The sequence below is a fragment of the Tyto alba genome, unplaced genomic scaffold, assembly GCF_018691265.1.
Source record: "Tyto alba isolate M040663 unplaced genomic scaffold, T.alba_DEE_v4.0 Super-Scaffold_23, whole genome shotgun sequence".
In the NCBI taxonomy this organism is placed as follows: Eukaryota; Metazoa; Chordata; class Aves; order Strigiformes; family Tytonidae; genus Tyto; species Tyto alba.
The window spans coordinates 28,602,637-28,621,837 of record NW_024881297.1 but is presented as its reverse complement, the minus strand read 5'-3'; the positions used below and the strand labels follow the sequence as shown (position 1 = coordinate 28,621,837).

Below are 19,201 nucleotides of genomic sequence, written 5' to 3'. Positions count from 1 at the left end.
ACTGTCTCACATCGAAATAATTCTTTTTCTTGCCCATAAAGACCAGTCTGTATTGTCACTCTCCAGTGAAAAACACGGCTGCAGTCAGCTGTGCTGTGTGGGGAGTAGCAGGTTTCAAAGAAACCCTCCGTGGCATCTGCTCTGCCTCTGCGTGTTCTCTCACTCCGCTTCATGCATGGGGAGGCACAGATGCTGGACTTGAGAATCACAAAGTGATTTTGTCGTGGCAGAAATCTTTCTGCCCTCAGCTCCAGCCCTGTGTTGCTTTCATGCAAGCAAGCAGTGCCAGCACGGGTGTTTCGGTGACAAGGAGATGTTCAATGTGCACTTGGTTGGGGCTGAAATGTGGTTATTTGTGCTGCTGTTATGCGTTTAGAAGTTTTATATAAATGATAGTTCATAATTTTTGACCATTTTTTATGATAAATTTGATCTTTGAGAAGTTGCAGCTTGTTAGTACAAATACGTCATGAAATTTTGACCTGTTGCTAGACATAAAGTTTCTTCTCTTCCAAATTCAAGATATTTTGTTGAAGTGAAGAGCGCAGGACGTGGGGGCAGATCTGGTGCAGGTAGGTTGCCTTTTGGTGCATGAAATAATTTGGCCTGAAAAACATTTGGAACCACTTTAGAGATAGATTGGCTTTTTTTCACTCTGACTGTGCAGCTGCCTCCAGTACACAAACTCACACAGTTGTTTTGTGTTGTGCTCACTAAGTTCTTGATTAGGCCTGTGCAGGAGTTTATGCTTTTCAGCTGACAGCCCTCTGAGCCGGGAGCCAGTCCCGCTTCGAGCCTCCTGAAATCTGGTGTTTGTGATTCAAGATGGAAACAACAAAGGGGAAATGCAGTTGGCATTCTGGCCTCTGGCAGGGGCCATTTTTGTTTACCAGTTAATGTTTCTTTCCAGTTGGCTAGTGTTTGCTGGGTCAGTCGATCTGTTGTTTAAAAGAATTTGTTTACAGTTAGCTTCCGTTTTTTTGATACTTTAATGCTGAATTTACCAACAGGAGTTTTTCATTTACCTGCTGAAAGCTGAGTTATTTCTAGAGGGACGTGTTTGGTTTTCTTCCCTTTTTATTACAAATAAACCACGATGAGTTCATTTCCACTGTATCAAATTGTCTCTGGCTTTCATGGGAGCAGAGTGCAGAAGTGTCAAAATCACATACCACAATTTGGAGAGTAATTGTATTTAGGTGTTTGCTTATCCAGCAAAGCAGTATTTGCTTGCTGTTCCGATATGCCAGGTGCCAGATGTAAAACACGCTTCCTTTTTCATTGATATTCAGCTCTAGTGTGTAGTTAGAGGGCTGACTCATTAATATTACAAGTGTCATACGTATTGTGTTAGGGCCAGTCCCTATTCTGCAGTCCTCTAAAGCGGAGACAGTGTTGTTGGAAGCTGTCCAGTTTGTTCTTCACGAGGCTTCTGTCAGTGAGATTATTAGGCTTTAATCTGTCTCATGGTAATAGCTTTGCTTTTGCAGAAGGGAGTTAGTTTTGTGTGGAGATCCGGCCACGCCAGAACTGGCCATTGGCCTGGTGAGAGGATGCCTGCTGTAACGGGAAGAGTTTCCCTCCGAGAGGAGCGCAGTGCCGTCAGATTTTTCTGAGCAATTCCAAATACTAAAGCAGCTTTGCAGAAACACTGGCCTAGGTAAACTGGGGCTAGGGAGGGATTCAGCTGAGATGTTTTCTCAGCCTCTATCTAGACTGCCGTGGAGATGTAGTTATTGTGCAAACAGAGCAGCGATTGTCCAAAGCTTTGTGTCATCCTCTGTTTTTTGTTTTGTTGTGAGCCTCAATTCCCCACTCACTGAGAATTTCCAGCAAGGTGTTTGGGAGTTATTTGTTGTGATTACACCACTGTTATCGTCTACTTTATTTTTCGCTAATGAGAAATAAACAATATAGAATTTTTTTCACGTGGAATTTGATTATGTGAGTGTTCGATGAGAAAATGTGATCTCAGAAACAGCTTTTGAAGAAGGTTGCAATGACAAATTTTGTAATAAACACATAGTATTTTGGAAGCATATTGTGTTATAAATAATTCCTGTAGTAAATTGCTGTGAAAGACTTAAGTTTTCAAACTAAATCACGTCTATAACTGCAGTATCTTTTTTTTTGTAAGCTCTTATTCATTTTGTTTGCTTTCTTTTTCTTTTTGTCAAGTTGCTGACTGTGTGCTCTTAAATAATCCTGCCGATTTCTCCATACTTCCTTCCCTTTACAAGTAAGACATTTGAGAATTCAGTTTATTTAAACTGGAAAAGGAGACATTGCACCCTCAGAGAGGCCACAGTAGGAAAATTCACTGTAAGTAGTAATTGTGGTTTTGGAGATAGCTTGTTGAATAAGATCTTTCTTACTTTTAAGCCTGTTTGTTTAGGTTCAAGGTCCACTGGTGTCAATGTAGAAAGGACATTCGTTTCACGATTTTCCAAAAATGTATTACAACAGTGATGGCATACTGATGCAAAGCAAGAAAAATACATGTGTTAGAGTCTCACCACTTTGGAACAACAGAAATACCTGTCTGATATTGCAATAATCCTGCGTAACAAGGCCAGCAAATTGAGATTGACCGTTCCTTCTCTTTATGGTAATAGCACGGTTTTTCTACTTAAAGGCAGACAGAGCAGGGGCCACTTTGTACTAAGAATTGAATGCTGTTTCCTTTAAAGAGCTATTAGTGTGCAGAATTAGAAAGGAAGAATTGGTGTGCTGGAAGAGGTGCGTATTTTCCATTGAAGCAGCGAAGTTCAGTAACTTTCTGGTGGATTTGCAACAGGCAGCTGGATTGTTGAGTGGTGCTATGAGGGTTCTCATGTTTGCTGCTATATAGTACATTTTGCTCATTATTTTGGTCTTCCACACAGCTTAAAGGCTTTCATGTAACAAGGATCTTGCCGCATCCTGCTATCTAGCCTCTGAACAAAGTGCTTCTGAAGCAGACGTTGACTCTTCTTTAGCATGCCGAAAGAGCCCTGAGCAGAAGTCGTTCCTTGCATGATCTTTCTTGTAAAGAGCATTGCAGCTGACAGAATAATGGGTTTTCTTAGGCTTGCTGGTGACATGCCAACATGGTTTCCTTAGCAGTGAAATTCCTCAAGAAGCCATGGTTGCTGATGTAAACATAACTGAAAGCTTAACACAGCCCGTACTGAGCTCAGGGCCTGAAAACTGCTTCTTATGCCATGCTGTACGGTGCATTTGTCTTCCGCTCTTTCTGTTTCCATCTGGTTTCCCAAGCTTGTAACCAACATGAATGGGTTGTACTCTTCAGTCCAGAAGTGATGGCCTGGTCTCTGCACAGAGGAGCCTGTAGGAACCCCCCGGCCTTGTACCCAGCAAGGATCGCCCCATGGGGCAGCCTCCCGATAAGTTGAAGATAGCTCGGGTTTTGTAGAAACCCATGTGTTTGGGATGGAGGTGTGCAGAGCAGGTTTAAGGTTATTTAACAAAGTGCTTTGGCTCCCACTAGTCAGGCTTGAAAGGAATGAATAACAAAACCAAAAACAGTTTTGTAGCTGCTCCCTGAGCCTGCCTGCTGTCTTTTTGTCAGGTACACTTCTGGAATTTGGTGGGAGTTTCCGCCAGACAAATTACTGGTGTTGCACACTAATTTGAGGCTGGGTAAAAGATTAATAATTGTATTGCTTTAACTTTAAGTAGTGGAATCCTTCTATGGTGACTAATACTGTTTAATAGTAACTATCCGAGAGTAAGCACTTGTTAATGCTATAAAATGACTGTGGTTTGTGTTTCAGATTTCACTGCTTTGAGAAAAACAGTGTGCTTTGCTCTCTTGAGCAGCCATCACTTTCTCTGCTGCTTTTTTTCTGTGACACGGGAGAGACATCCTTAGCAATACACACTTGGTACTGCCTCTTTGGGAAAACCAGGGTAGGAGGCATGTGGGAAAACATGTCGCGATAGATGTCTCACCTCTTTAGTTTTAGAAAATTAATTCTTGCAATTGATTTTTAAATTATTATTATTTAAGTTGATTTTTGTTTGGGGAGTGATCTTTTAAGTGCTAATGCTTTCATCAAGGTATCTTTCTTTGTTTCATCATGCCTAATCACCAAGCTCATTGCACTATGATTTGGAATAGCATTTTCCCACCTGGAAGTACATAATTATTGTGCTACCGTGCAGTATGACACGCCAGCTGGGTTAGTGCTCTGTTAGCACTGTGTTTAAAGGAAGGTCAGAGTTGCATTTCCGTGCCTGAGTACTTTGTGTGAGAAGCACCGTGTTTGATCGATAGATAGGGGAGTAATTGCTCTTAACTTCTTTCTTCTCCCATTCTTGCATCTTATTCAAGAATCTAGAATTTAATTACAGAAAGTAACTTCAGGTACAGTTGGACTGAAATGGGCTGCATATCCAAACTGCTTTTCGGGGTGGTTTGGCAAAGTGTTGCTGTGGTGTCAGATTTGGAGGAGAGTTACCAGCAAGGAGTACCTGTGGCAGTTAGCTTATGTTAGAAAAATTGAAGCCTCTTTCAAGAGAATTATTAAATAACGGCATCCGAGGACCATGAAAGGGTAGGCGATAGGAATTGCACACCGGATTAAAACCCCTATTAACATCTATTTTAATCTTATCCCAAGCAGATCCACTGCGGTAATATTCTGATGTTTTTGTGTGGCCACGTTAGCTGCTGAACAAAAGGCTGCAAAAATACGATCGTGTTTTTTGTGAGAGCGCTGAGAGGAAACCAGCCCTGGCGAGGGTCCGTCCTCCCCTGGAACCAAGGCGCAGAACAAATGCCAGGGACTGTCTGGTTTCAGTGAATACCTTGGACTGGAAACTGTGGTGTCACCGGTGGCTGCGGGTGGGGTGAAAGCATCTGACTTTAATCAATCACCACATTTCAGAGCCCCAGACCATCACTGAATGCTGTTTACTGCAGGTTGTGGTAAACCCAAGGGAAGATATCCTTTGGCTTTGTGATTGGGGGTGGCTATCGACATGTCTTCAGTATTTTGCAGCAGGATACAGAGTTCTCTTGGGGTGCCTGCATGTTTTTGTTTTTATTCCTGGGCTAAAAACAGGCTTGATTTGGAAAATCATCTGTCCACGCTGGTCTATCCTGGGGAGAAAGCGCATGCTGTTGAGAATAGGCAAAGAGTTTACGCGTGTGTAATCTTTTGTAGTTGGGCTGGACGGACAACTCCTAGGAGAAGGTTATCAGCACTTGCTGTTCTAATACTTCAGTTTGTACCTTAAGGAAGAAAATGCTGTACCTACCTACTGAATAAGTGCTGAATCACAGGGTTCTTACTCTTGCATAAAGTTTAGTCATTTCCTGGGAAACTTTTGTTTTCAGTCTAGTGGTAGAGGGCTAGGTCTGTGAGTTTGTGCAGAGGATTAACTACATGTGAGTATCTGCTAGTGTCTGTGACCAGGAGGTTAGTCAGAAAAGAGCATTATTCAGGGCAGAATTGCTCCATCTGGATTTTTCAAATGCGTTGTGAGTTGCCTTGCTTTACTCAGCTCAGACTGCAAGTATAGCTAGTTCTTGCATACGTGTTTGTGACACTTTCTGTTTCTCGTCATTTAAGTGCATTGTTCTGATGCAGGACTAGTATTACAAACACTGTTAAGCGCTCCTACATCTAAATCCACATTCTTCTCATTGACTACACATTAAAAATAGATGAAAACGTTTCTCTTGAATAGATTTTGTAAAATCCTATTTGTGACAAAGCCTTGGGTTTGTGCCCTTTATAGCATTCAGAAGGGAAAATGCATTTTTTCCTCATGACAAGTTGTAACCCCATCCTGGGGAAAAAAAAATATTTTAAATAGCTACATGCAAGATTTATTATTTGTGTATGGGATTAAGCTATTTATGTGCATGTGCTGGTTTTATGGATAACATGTAAAATTTATATGGCTGCACTTTGCAACATAATATCTTGTATAAAGTTGACTTCAGTGATTGTATTTTGCAGATGTTAGAGGCCATGAGCAGAGCCTGTATTTAATAGGGTCATCAGGTTTAACTGAATTTAGTGATGTATTTAAAGGTTTTAAGGGGGAATCTTCAAGAGTTTTTGGAACGCTTTTAAAAGCGTTTTACCTTTTTGCAAAGGTAGTTGTTACCCGTGTGTGACTTGAGTTGGCGATGCACAAGTGCATTGTGCATCCATCCTTTTGTCACAGGTCGGGATCTGGAAGGTGAGTATCTCTGGCCTTGCAGTTCTTGCGTGCAAATGAACTAGAGGCATGGCTGGAAGTTTGGCTTTGTGGTCATTTGAGCAATTTACCTGGGGACGTCCTTTAAAAAAACCGCTGAGAATCCCCCTGTCACGTTGATGCTGTGTAAACTGTGTGCAGTCACATGGGAGAATGTTCTCATGTCTGCCGCAAAGAGAAGAATCAACAAAAGTGCAGTACATCTACAAGAGGCTCTTATTTACAGTGGTGAGCTTCCAAGCATTTTTCAGTGTCCCAGTCTTACGAAGCCTTTGAGAACTCATTTTGCTGACCCTGGATAGTGCCGTTTTCAGCAGAAATGGTAATGATAAGTTACCATATATGTCTTTTTTTTTTTTTTTTTTTTTTTTCTTTGCGGGGAAAGGAGGGTCTTTGTCTGAAGTTGATCTGGTGACACCTCCTCTTCACTGGTCACCCCCTCTGCCCACACACACAAAGAAAACTGCACTCTGTCCTTAGCTCACCCGGGTTGGTGATGCATCACATATGGCATCTAAGATTATTACCCGTAATGCACAGGCCCAGGCGGGTGAATCGAGGACAGTGGATCATCTGAAACTCTGAAATGCTGTTGCTCGATAAAGAGATTCTTCAGCATTTTTTTCAGTAGTTGGATTTGTTGTTTAGAGGTAAGACAACAACAAAATTAAAAAGGTGTAAGGCACACAGTGTGGCTTGTGGTGAGGTGCACCTTGTGACCTTAAGCGACCCAGGCGCTGCGGTGTGGCCGTCTGGCCGTGTGCGCGGGGTAGACCAAGCCACAGAGACCTAACCTTGAATTGCATTCTTTTGAAATAATAAATGTTGAGATTGAAATAGTTTTAATTTGGTAAAGCAACAGCCATAAGCCTTTAGAAAAGATTTTTGAAACTGTGGAACAGAGTCCCCACAGTGCTGGAGCCAAGTAGACTTGTACTGTGTATATAAATTAATCTGGAGCTGATCTGTCTGTGAAACTTTTAGGACTGAAACTGTAGCAGTATAATGCTTGTGCTTAACAAACACAGCTTTGTAAGGCTTGCTGTTTTTTTCAGTAGCCTATTCATGTTCTTAATGGGAACAGAATGGTGCTGTTAAAGGGAAACTGCAAAGCACAAACCTGTTCTGTTGGGTTTTCTTATTTTTTTTGGTGACATAGTGAGTAAGGCTTTATTTCTTTTAAGAAATCGGTGACTTCTTTCTGGAAGACTGTACAGTTTGCAGACCTTGGTGTTGTCTTCAAGGAGGAAACCTGATATACAGCTTCACCAGAAGGAAGGAGGAGGGAATCTTTGAAGCTGCATCATCATTTGGCCTCAAACAGAAAGAGGCAATTGTCTAAACTTGTTTCAAATGTAATTTTTGTGCTGAAGTTATAGCCAAAGAGTGTTAGGAGTGCAAGACCATTTAACAGGTATATTCTGTTTGAACACACAGCTATAGAAAAAAGGTTTGAATGTTGTCTTTTGGGTTGCTGAAGCCTGAGGTTGGGGGCATGCTAGCTTTAAGCCTTGGTAAAACCATCAGGGCTGGGGGTGTCTAGAAGTTGCCAGTCTTCCAGGAAGTGGAAGAAAGACGATATCTGGCTGCAAAATAAACGAGTGGCGACAGCATTTCTTACTGAAGTGCTGAACTCATTGGTTTGATATTTATTTCCTGCCTAGGCCATAACTGAGACAGTCTTAAGTGCTAAAGTGCATACCTTCCTCATTTTGGATTTCTCAAACATGTCACCTAGCACTTCCAAACGCACTTGAAAGACCTTATCTGGAAATGGCATGCAACGAAAGAACGTTTTGGACTTTCAGCTACACTTCTGAGTTTCAGTATCTCCAGTTTGGTGTCTACTTCTGGTCAGTGACAGAAAATCCAAAATCAAGCTCTGCAAAACCAGGCTTTACGTTGTATTCTTTCAGAACAAGTTCGAGATGATAAAACTACAAGGGAGACATTACCTGTCCTTATGTGCCCAGAGATCAAGCAGGGGACTAGGCAAGAAAGGCAAAGTCATCAAGGTCATTTATAGGGGTGAGACCTGAAAGCAGGTGCAGTGGTGATAATAGAATTTATTTCCATATTTTTGTTAGAATCTTATTACAGTATTTGCTGATAAATAGAGTAGCTATCTGTGTTTTGGGACTAATGAATGTACCAGAAGCATTTCCATGATTCTTTGCTAGCATAAACTGCTAGAAACATTGACTTTTTTTTTTTTTTTTTTTTTTTAAGGATACATTTTTTAAAAATGCATACAAACTGCTTTCAAATTTGAATCTTTTGCTTGATACAGTCAAGTGTTTGGAGGCTTTGTTGGGGAGATGCTGTGTACTACGTGATCATTTTCCTTAATTTCTCCACTGTAGTAATTATGGTTTTGTTAGACAGTAAATGATTCAGTGTTCTCATTCCATGGGGGGAAGGGGAGCAAGGATGTTGAAAGAGGAGTATTGTCTGAGCGCAGCAGGATTAGCTGGTGTTACCACCTTGCACTGATTGAGCACCACTGTTTAGAATAGATCATCAACTATAATTGCTAAAAAGCAGCCTGGCGTCACAGGGCGGTGAGACTCCTGAAGTTTCAGGCTTCTCTATTGCATGATTTGAATATAGGTGTAACATCGAGGCTGATCAGCTGTAGGGCCCTGGGCTTCCTTCTGCTCTGTGCAAGCCCCCACTCCTCTGTTTTCTGTCACTGCTGACATCTGCTTTTCTTTTGCACTCTCAATGGTCAGAACATCCAGATTGGACTTGCATGATGAAGATCAATTCTAATTTCCTTCCAAGAAGTTAGGAGAATCGCATGAAAAAGGAATCTCGGGGGCCTTTTTTTTTTTTTTGTCTTTTTTTTTTTTTCCCCTAGGGAATTCTGTTTCTCAAATGTACACTTATTTAATCGCAAACAAGCTGGTCCTCTTGGCCTTCATCATGGAGGTGACCACAGTCAGGATTATTGTCCAGGCATTCTAAGTGAGGAAAAATCATTGCTCCTTGATTGAACTTATCTTGTTTCTGCAAACCATAAATCTAGAGTTCTTACCTACTCTGAATCCACAGAAGGGCATTTTCATGTATTTGCAAGACCTGCTGTGTCTTGAAAAATAGGATTTCTTTAAATTCTTCTTCTAAAACTGTCAGAAGAGGGAAAAGATTAAGGGGAGGGGGAGGAGAGGGTTGAAAGGGGAACAGTATTGTGATATATAGTGAGAGAGGAGTTACTGAAGCAATGCAACACCAGTGTCGGCCTCCTGCCAGAGAACCTGTTCTGTGAAGCTGGCTGGAGCTGGTACATCAAATGCTTGGAAAATGAGCAGGAAAACTGAGCTGGTGGCTCTGCAGGAGAAAAATTCTCCTGTATTGGGATGAGTTAACCTTTGTGAGTAGCGAAGGTGGTAGCAGAGCTTTGCATTGGTTGGGGTGGAAAAACTTGGTTTGGGTAGTGTAGTGAGGAAAAAGGTAGTGTGTGGAGCTGTTAAACTGGACTGTGGTGGTGGTGGGCTGTACTTACACTTCAGTCTGTTCTAATATACTGGTTATCTGTGGAAGTTGAAGACATCACTGCACCTGAGCCGGTGGTTGTCTGCAGCAGAGGTGTCAAGGGAGGAGAGCCTGTTCCTCCGCTGCATCAGCGACCAGCAGCTTCGCTCACTCTCATGTGTCCTTTTTTTTTAAAAAAAAGAAAGAAAACAAACAACAAAACACCCAAAACCTGAAGATTCCTGACATCACATTTTGAGACACTAGGAAAGATTGTGACAACGGTTGCTTATGGCGAGAGGGTCTTGGCTGAAAAGAAGCTGAAGCTTTGCTTTCTTTTGACAAGATTCCCATTTCTTTCGCAGGGCCTCCTCAGCATGTGGAGGCACAGCCATGACTGGCTTGGGATGTAGATAAATATAGGCCCCAACTGAACAGAAACAGTTGTAGCTGGGAGAGGGCCAAAAGAATGTCTCAGCAGTAAGTGTTTGTGTTTGTAATTTCTTTCCTAGGAATGAACAAACACTAGCACCATTTTAAAGCTAAATTGTCAGCTCTCATTTGCTTTGCTAATGCTTCCTTTGTAGTGCTGTGTCTTGCTTCTGTGTGGAGAGGGGTTGTGGTTCTTGGGTTGTTTTTTCAGCTATCTGGGAGAATTTAGCACACCAAATGTCACCAAGTATTTAATTTATGGAAGCGTGGTTGATGATTTACCAGGTTCATGTAGCAGGAGTGAATGGTTCTTCAGATTGCAGTCCTATTGTCTTGGTTCTCTTCCTGTTGCAGTAATTTATGATATTCAGCGAGGAAGTCCACATTTATGTTCGGATCTAGACATTTCCATTTCCTGTAGATCAGCAGAAAAGGAATAGGGTGAAAGAAAATTCCTCTCTTGGTGAATCTGTGGTTTCTGTCTCAGTGGGTTGATACCAAATTTGGACACTATGTATGACCAGAGAGAAGAGGCTTTATTCAATAAATTCATTCCACTCGTGCAGCGTATTAAAGGGACACTTGCTTCCAAGACTTGAGATGTCAATTTGGGCATAGCTATTGTGGTTGTAGTAATTGGATCATAATTTTATTGAGATGACTTTATGTCTGTCACCCATGCCTACACACAAGCTTTTTTTTCCGAGAGCCTTAGTCCCTGTGTCTTGCTGGATCTTTATTTCTGATAATTATATTCTGTTTCTAACCTGCATGGATTTTTATCCTTAGATAAAGATCTCTAACTTACCTGTTTCTTCTAACCTTTTCAGTCCCTACTGCCTAGTTCCGCTTCAGTATAGCTAGTCTAAAAATGTAAGCATTACACTTTCTAATTCTGTAGGCAGGTACTTGGGACTGTCAACCTGTTTGTCAAAATAATGGTTGATTGTTATTTTTTTTAACAAACTCTACTTGGAAATTCAGTGGTGAGAAGACACAGTGCTGCAGGGAAGTCCCAGGAATTTATCACCCTTGTTTCTGTTGCTTGAATTTTGCTAGTTGGACCTTTCCTGCTCTTGCCAAATAGCATTAGGCTTTTTATTTTCTTAGTAGTTTACGCTCAGAGAATCTGTTTTTCAAGCAGTAATGTAAATGATCTGCATTGCTTGGTAGTTAAGTTTGCAAATAGTGTTTTGGCCTGAGTTACCTTCATTTTTTCTCAGTAGCATCTCACTTCAACTTCAAATTCCAAATGCGAATCTGTGAACTCTAAGCCTTGCATTCGTGTGAGGCTAGGTTTGTTTTACTGGTAGGATATTAGTGTGGAGCAAGTGATTAGAGAGAATTCTTTGCTTCCCAGTACGTAAAACAGAATGTGATACTTAAATTGAGAGTGCTGGCATTTGTTTGTAACGTGCTGGTGTTCCTTAGTAATTCCAATAATTTTCTGTGGCACATGTTTCACTGCATATAGTGTGTAACCACCAATGTTGAGAGTCCAATTAAATCTTGTGGAGAAATTAATCACAAAATAACAAGCTACAAACAAATCTGTGGGTTGGCTTATAAGGGAAAACCCTTCCCCCTTTCTGTGCAGGTTTGTTTTTCCTGAAGCGGCAGTCACCCTGGTCTATTTGCTACCCAAATGAACAAATGTGGGGAATTAAAACTGCCTCTGAAAATGGAGAGGCAAATCTCAGGAAAGGTGGTGGATTTTGTAGCTCATGCAGTCGATCAAAATGTTATCCTTTTGGCCTGTAGTCTTTGGGTAGCTCTTTTTTTGAAGGTGTACTTTTCTTACCCTGGCAGCATACCTTTCTTGTGAGCTGGATTAATTTAACTGAGCTATGTATTGCAATCAAGCATTAAAATTAATGCTTTGCTTGGCATTTCAGTGCTTCATGGACATTCTAATTTTCAGTTGCTGGATTTGTCTGGACTTGTTAGGGCCTGACTCAGGCATAGTGTAAGAGGAGCGAGATAAAATTTTGTGTGCAAATGCACACCCTCCACTGAGCAGTGTAAGTACCCATTTCAGCTTCAAAACTTTCAGTCTGTGCGTTTCAAGTGACACTGAGATTTGACTCTCCAGCACAAAGGAGTGAAGCCCTTTCCCATTCCAAGCAGTTCAGTACTGCAAATTCACCTTTATAAGCAAAATGGCCAGTTAGCTGGAATGTTGTAGCAGAGGGGCCGGTTGTGTTGGGAGGCTTAGTGCCTAAACCCTTTAATCACCTTTTCTGATGTGGCCCTTCAGATCAGGTGGGAAGTGTCTGGCAGAAGGATGCTGTAAGGCAGCAAAGACAGTGGCCCGTGCTGCTCAGTGTCTAATACTCTGCTGCCTTGCAATAATCAGACACACGGCAAACAAAACATGCCATTTGCGATCAGTAGTTTCTTGTTGTAATACAAATATGGGCGTAATTTTAGCTTGAGAAGTAATATCAAATAATCCTGTTTTCTTACTGCTATGTGTTTGATCACTTCCAGTCTTTCGACCCCAAGAGATAAGAGGTTACAAGTGCAGGTCAGGCTACAAAAAGGCTTGAAATGCTGCAGGGCTTTTTGTTTTAATCCCTTCAAGGTTTCAGTCTTTCTTGTGGTTCTGATGTAATGTGAGAAATTAAAACAAAAGACAGGAGCCAGATGGTACATCTCCAGGATCAGACAGATTAGTTTTTTAAAAAAGGGAAAAGTTTACTAATACTTATTCTTTTCTGGAGTTTTTGCTTCTGTGGAGCTCAAGCATCCCTTTTCTGCATGCTTCGACCAGTAGGCAAACAGTGGAATTACAGCTACTACCAGGTTAAAAAACCCACAATCCCCTAGCTTGCTTTTACTGAATGTCAGACAGATATGATTAAAAGTCTGATTTTTCTGGATCATGGAGTGTGCTTGCCAGGCAGTAGGCTAGAAGTTGACTCTGTTCATCCTTGCCTCAGTTTTCAGAGGTGCCCTAAACAGCTCCTGCAGTTTCATTTGCTAAAATGCTCTTTCATTTATTTGCTCCTCACTTTATTTGCTAAAAGCTGTTCTCGATTAGCGTAAGATAAAGCTCTGAATTTTCACTTTCCCTTTGCCCTGTTGTTTGGGAACTATTCAATTTTGTTAGCCTAAGTTGGCTTTGTGGTTACAGAATATTTTCATGCAATCCAAGTTTCCCTTTTTAGGTTTTCATTGCTTTGATATTCCATTTAGATAGCTGTTCTGATTCAAATTATTGCTTTTAAATAAGGTATAGTGTATATCTGATCCCAAGGGAAACTACAGAAGGTCTGTAATACGGAGGCTTTGAAATTAGAATATTCTTGCATTTATTTGGTTTCAGGTTTTCTTCAGCATATGCATTGCTGTGTTCAGGTGAAACTTTCTCATCACTGAAAACCAAAGCAAACGGGTCTCAGACTGAAAGATGGGGACATGGTTAAATGAGTTTTCTTTCCTTGGTTTTAGGGGACATCACACAAAAGGGGTATGAGAAGAAGAGAGCAAAGCTTCTGGCTCCGTACGTTCCACAAACCCAAGGTAGGTACTTGTTTCAGCTGGCATAAGGATTTGCATAGCCTTGACATTAAAGGGATCTGTGGAGTGGAGCACTGAGATTCCATTTGCCAACTCTGAACGCTTCTGTTTCATATGTGGTTTTCTAGCTATCTAATAATTATACTGTGGAGATTGCATGAGTCCCATGAAGTCATGGGCAGTATTTTGTCTCTAGTTCACTTGTTCATACTGAGCTCCAGGGATTCCTGGTAGTTCCAGAGCTGTTTGCTGGGTCTCTGTAGAGTGCTGTGGATTTCAACACTCTGTATGCCCTGTCTTTATCTCCCACATAAATCACGTCCTACTCCCTTGTCAGCTGAGAACTCAGGGACTTGGAATCAGTCGTGAAGTGTGAGGTCCTCGAGAATCATCCTTGAAACCTTCTTAAAAATGGCTTAACTGCAGAGTTGGTCTGTACTGCGCCCTTCTTTCAGACATCTTAATTCCTTGATGGAGAAACATTAGAATTTTCATAATTTGTTGGTTTATTTTACTGGATGAGCTGAATTCATGTACTTCGTTTACATCTGTTTCTTTTGGTTCAAAGATCCTTAGCAGTAGAGCTGATTGTATGCAGGATAATTATATATAATTGTAAACTGAAGGACGTGGCTGAAAGTATGCCTAATAATTATTATGGGGATGCTTACCCAAAATAATTGCACTACTGATATGCTGAGATGCTTAACTCAAAGCTAATGTGTCTGGCTCTTAGCAGTTTGGGGAGTGAATGGGTATGACAGGCAGCCGTGACTGGACTTACTGTAATTTACTGAGGCTGAGCTACTGCCAAAAAGATTTTAAAAAAAGTGAAAGCTAAAAGTGCATTTATTGACCATCAGTACTACATCTGTTGGGAAAAGATCTTACAGGGTTTTTCTGCTGAAATTACAGCGGTTCAGGCAGTTGCTTGAGGAACAGAAAAGGACTCTGCCACTGTCGTGTCGTAGCTTCTAGACTCTGCCACTCCAAAGCACTCGGTGGTTGCGTTCCTGGTCTCCTCCATCCCAGTTGTTTCTCAACTTCGTTTTGCTTGCGTATTCAACCAAAGCTGGTGTCCATTCTCTTGTCCAAGGCTTCCTGCCATAGCGGGTGCTTTATACGCAGCAGGGAAGTGTACTCTCGCTGAGCTAACACCCCAAAGATAGCAAGGCAAGCAGAAATTGGGTCTTAGCCATCAAATGAGAGATTTTGTTACAAACAGTGCTCTGAGCACTGCTGACTGCCTCCCCGAACCAGGATGTGCTAGGAATCTCTGAAGACTCGGTTGCCACCTTTGTGTCAAATCTGTTTCTGTTATTTAAAGAAACCAAGAAGCAACACACATGACTAACCCCTCCTTATGGTCTTTAGAAGTAGATATTTGTTAAGCAGGTTTTGCAGTCGCCCAGTCCAATGTGTATACCAGTGGGGATCTTGAGCCCTAGAAGGAAACGCGGGCTCCTTTCGTACTTTCACGTGCCTTCTTGGCAGACTTGCTTTTGGCCTGGAGTCCAGCGGAGGGCGAAGCTCTACAACTTGCTTTTCATCTGACAACATGATCTCGTGCCCCTCATGCCTGTCACTTTGCACGCATGTTTGATTTGTTTCAGAAAACGTTGTTTAATTAGGAAGGAAAAAAAGAATTGTTTGGCAAGACTGTGCCCTTGCTATTTTAATTGTCACGCTTTTGAAAGCTGCAGAATGAGCCAAAGTTCAGGAGGAGGCACAGGTTGATAGGAGGTCACCAATTAAGATGGCATTTTGACTGCCATTCTGGCTCGGCTCTCCAGCTCTTTATATATCTTACATCCAGCTGCCCCTGTATCTGGGAGTCTCCTGTTGTAAAAATCCTCTTGAAGTCATGCACGAGGGATTCAGAATCAGGTCACCTTGTTAATGAGCAGAAAATTAATTTACTCCACAACAAAAAAAAAAAAAATAGTATTTACTCATGTGTTTAGGATATTACACTTCTCAAAGTACCTTCCCGATGTTAGCTAATGTACTGTCTCCATTTCACAGATGTGAAATGAGACGACGGTAGGTATGATGACATGTCAGGACATGTCAGCATTATAATTTGGGAGATTCTTATTGCTACGTCTGTGCTCCATTCACATTGCCTCTGGGAGCTTGCCTCATTATTTTAGAGTTAAGGCAACAATGTTAATTACCTAAAGATACATGTTTTCTTGCTGCAACATCCATTTTTGTAGATGGAACTCACTGAGGTGATGGAGCTGTGATACCAGCATTGTTGCTCCCCTGTTATGTGCTGGCTGCTGCACAAAAGGCTTTGAAGAAAGTATTTTGAGCAGCTTCCCAGGTTGTGCACGTTAAGTAATGCTGCTGATTTCACTGCTGCCGGAACCAAAACAGGGAGGACAGGCGTGCTTATGTCATGTTGCACTCCTGACTAACCGCCCGCGAAAATGAAGAAGGGCCGCCCTGCTGTCATCTCGTCCTCGGTGCCTTTCTGAACGCGGGTGGCTGTAGCTAAACCGTAAGTTGCCTCCTGGAACAGGCTGGGGGCTCGGGGCTTTGGGATGTTGCTGTTATTGGAGTAACATCGGCTTTTTCAAGTTCACCCTCAGAGTCATTTGTGAGGACTGGATATTTTTCTGCCTATTTTAAAAGATGCAATACAGTGCTGGTTTTTTGCTATTTTGAAAAATGTTTTTTTGGATGGACAGATGAACTGCTCTGCTACTAAGAGATAGTACAGTAACCCACCACCTCTTGAAACTAGTTTTTGTTGCAGACTACAGGCAGACTTCTGCCTAGGGCAAGGGCTCCTGTCCATGTTAGTTGCTGCAAATCTAGAAAAGCATGTACAACTTTTAAGCTCAAACAATGCAGACGCAGGAATGCCTTCTGCCAAAATTAGCAGCCCTTGCACATAGACTGTTGGCAGAGTACGTTTTCTTGCTATTTAAGATAATGCATTCGGTTCCTCTGCTAATGTGTAAAGGAAATTACATTCATTAAGCACTGATTCACTGTCAGAACCTTTTTATGTAACTGCTGGAGTGCTCTTGCTTCTGTTTTCTATTCTCATGATGGTGGAAAAAAAAAAGAAAAAAATTAAAAATTTTAAACGTTGGAGTACTTACCGTTTTTATTGAAACAGTAAGGTGAATGGGATGTGGTGGTTTTTGTATTCCAGTACCTCAGGGAAAGGTGTTGGAAGACAGGAGTAATATGCTTGTAAACCTGTTGAGATTGGTAACATTTGAAGCCAATTTAGTTGATCTGTGAATTTAAGCTGTTAATGTATGTTTTGTTGGGTTTTCTGCTTCATGTTATTCATGGATAGCACAAGGTAGGAACGTTATAGATGCTGTTACTTTAGTGTTTCATTTCTTTGAAATTGTGGCACATTTCTTCTTTGCTTCCCAAGTGGGCTGTTACAGATTTCCTGCCTCAGAAGAGTCTTTCCTGCCACCCTGTGTGTTGTGGACTGCCAATAAGCCAGCAGAACTCTACTGTAAAGTTTTGCCTTTTTCTTTTTTTCTCCCCCCCCCCCCCCCCATCTTGCAGCATCATGTTACATGTTATTTTAAATGGGAGCTAGTGTGGAATAGTAACCAGTGATAAACCAGCTTTGCCTAAACCTGTAAATCATGCACACGTGCTCCAGCTTACTGTTGTTTAGAGAGTTTCACCCATTTACATGATCTGACTTGCAGCTACCACAAATGGGGAATTATTTTCTTCCTTACTCAGTCTGAGGAATGTTGCAATTGCAAATAAAGCTTATCACTTGACTCTAGGAAATAAATTTCTCCATCTTTGAGATAATAGCCAGGACTAAATCAATGGAGCACCTGAATTCTTCCTTCTTGTCTTGTACAGGGCAGAATTAAGATCCATCTAGCTAGTAACTCTTGCAAAAGTCTCCACATCTCCTAAATCTGGTGAATTCTCAGTCTTCTCAGCGCTGGAAGACAGCAGCAATCCCACTAAGCTCATGCAGCTGTGCCTGCTGCTGAGCCAGGCTGTTCCCTGCATTCTGGAAGTGCTGCTTAGGCTGACTTGTAAACCCTAGATGCTTGAGTTTGTTATTTACATGATTTTTTTTACAGGCATGCAGCTTGAAATAATCATCTTGTTATATAAGGAATTAGCCAGTCCAACACTAGCACTTCTGTTCAATTCTGTATGCAAAACAGCAGAATAACAGGTTTGCCTGCTGCTTTTCTTCTGTCACTAGCACTTACTTACATGCATCTGGCACTTACTGTCATTATTAATGTAAACATTTATCCTTCTTGATTATATGTGATGTGTATAATGATTCTTTTAATCTAAAAATCTTTTTTTATGGAAAAAAAATCTGTTTCTCTTAAGTCATTGAACCTCTTCTTTCAACAAAGTGCAGGTATCACAAAGCAGTCGATTCTGCTTAAAAACTAAGGACAACTTAAAAATCCGTAGCATCCTTCAAAAGCAAATCTAAAGTAATTTATTCACGTCTCTGTAGATTCGGATCCTGCCAGCAGAAACTGCAGCTCTAGCAGGATTATTATAAAGGGAATGCTAAATAAGTCACCTATCACCTGCCAAGCTTAGCTCACTTCTGGTGCTTTGTTCTGTAGCCATTTGTGATTTACTGTAGCTATACACTTTTTCCCTCATCTGGGCCTGAATGCTTTGTTAGGCGACTGTAACATGTTATTATGTCATAGCAAAATGTTTAAACAGAGAGCTTGCTCTTGGTGTGTCATGTCACTTACAGACACATTTGATCCCTTTGTAAATGGAATGTCATGTTTGCCTTGTGATGCCCTGCAGAGCAGATGAGATGCTTTTGCAAGAGAGAGAACTGAATATGAATTTAGTAATTCATTTAAAATAGTGTTAAATCTGCTGCTGACATCTAGTGGGTACTTGAATTTGTAAATACTCAAATGATCAGAAAGCATTAAGCTTTTCTTCTCAGTCGGTGAAGTTGACTTGTCTTTTGGATCAAAATAAAACCCTCTTGGTTTTGATTAAGGCAAATATATGCTACAAACTAGCATATAAACTACTAAGCTAGTTATCAATGAAACATGTTCCAGAATAACAGGAAGGAGACACAAACACTAATTCATTTGAATGTGGGTAAACTGAGAGTTTTGAATTGAAAAATCTTGCTCTGAAGTCCAGGTCTTCTGATTACCAGGTCTTGCACCTAAACCACATAAGTCTCTTTCTCTTTTCTAATTTTTGTGCTGCTGGCATCTTTGTACAGGTGATGGTTATGTTTTGATAAGCAAACACAGAACTCTGTGTTATATGTTATCATATACAAAAAATACCAGTGAAAATGGGAAATAGTTGTTTGTCCTCTTAACGTGGTTTGAGAATTTCTGGCTAGCAGGATACGTTCTTTTTAACTAGAAATAAAGGTTGTAATTTTTTGGCATGACAGTTTAAAGGTTCATTAACACATAAGCTCAGTAGTTTGCAATATCAACATTCAGTGGAGGCAGACAGAACTGCTAAAAATTTGAGGAAGAGGTGAAAAGTTTTGAAAAGATTCCCAGGCCAAATAGCAATGCTAGGGGTT

General features: G+C 41.2%; 1 protein-coding gene across 3 annotated transcripts in view; it reads left to right on the top strand.

Annotated features, from left to right (window-relative positions):
- The window catches only part of DIP2B (disco interacting protein 2 homolog B), a 69,824-nt gene that overhangs the window by 16,386 nt on the left and 34,237 nt on the right, over positions 1-19,201 (top strand). For all 3 annotated transcript variants that reach the window (XM_042796752.1, XM_042796751.1, XM_042796750.1), the window contains exon 2: positions 13,576-13,647. In XM_042796752.1, coding sequence (XP_042652686.1) covers positions 13,576-13,647 — 72 coding nt within the window. The remainder of the gene's footprint in view (positions 1-13,575; positions 13,648-19,201) is intronic.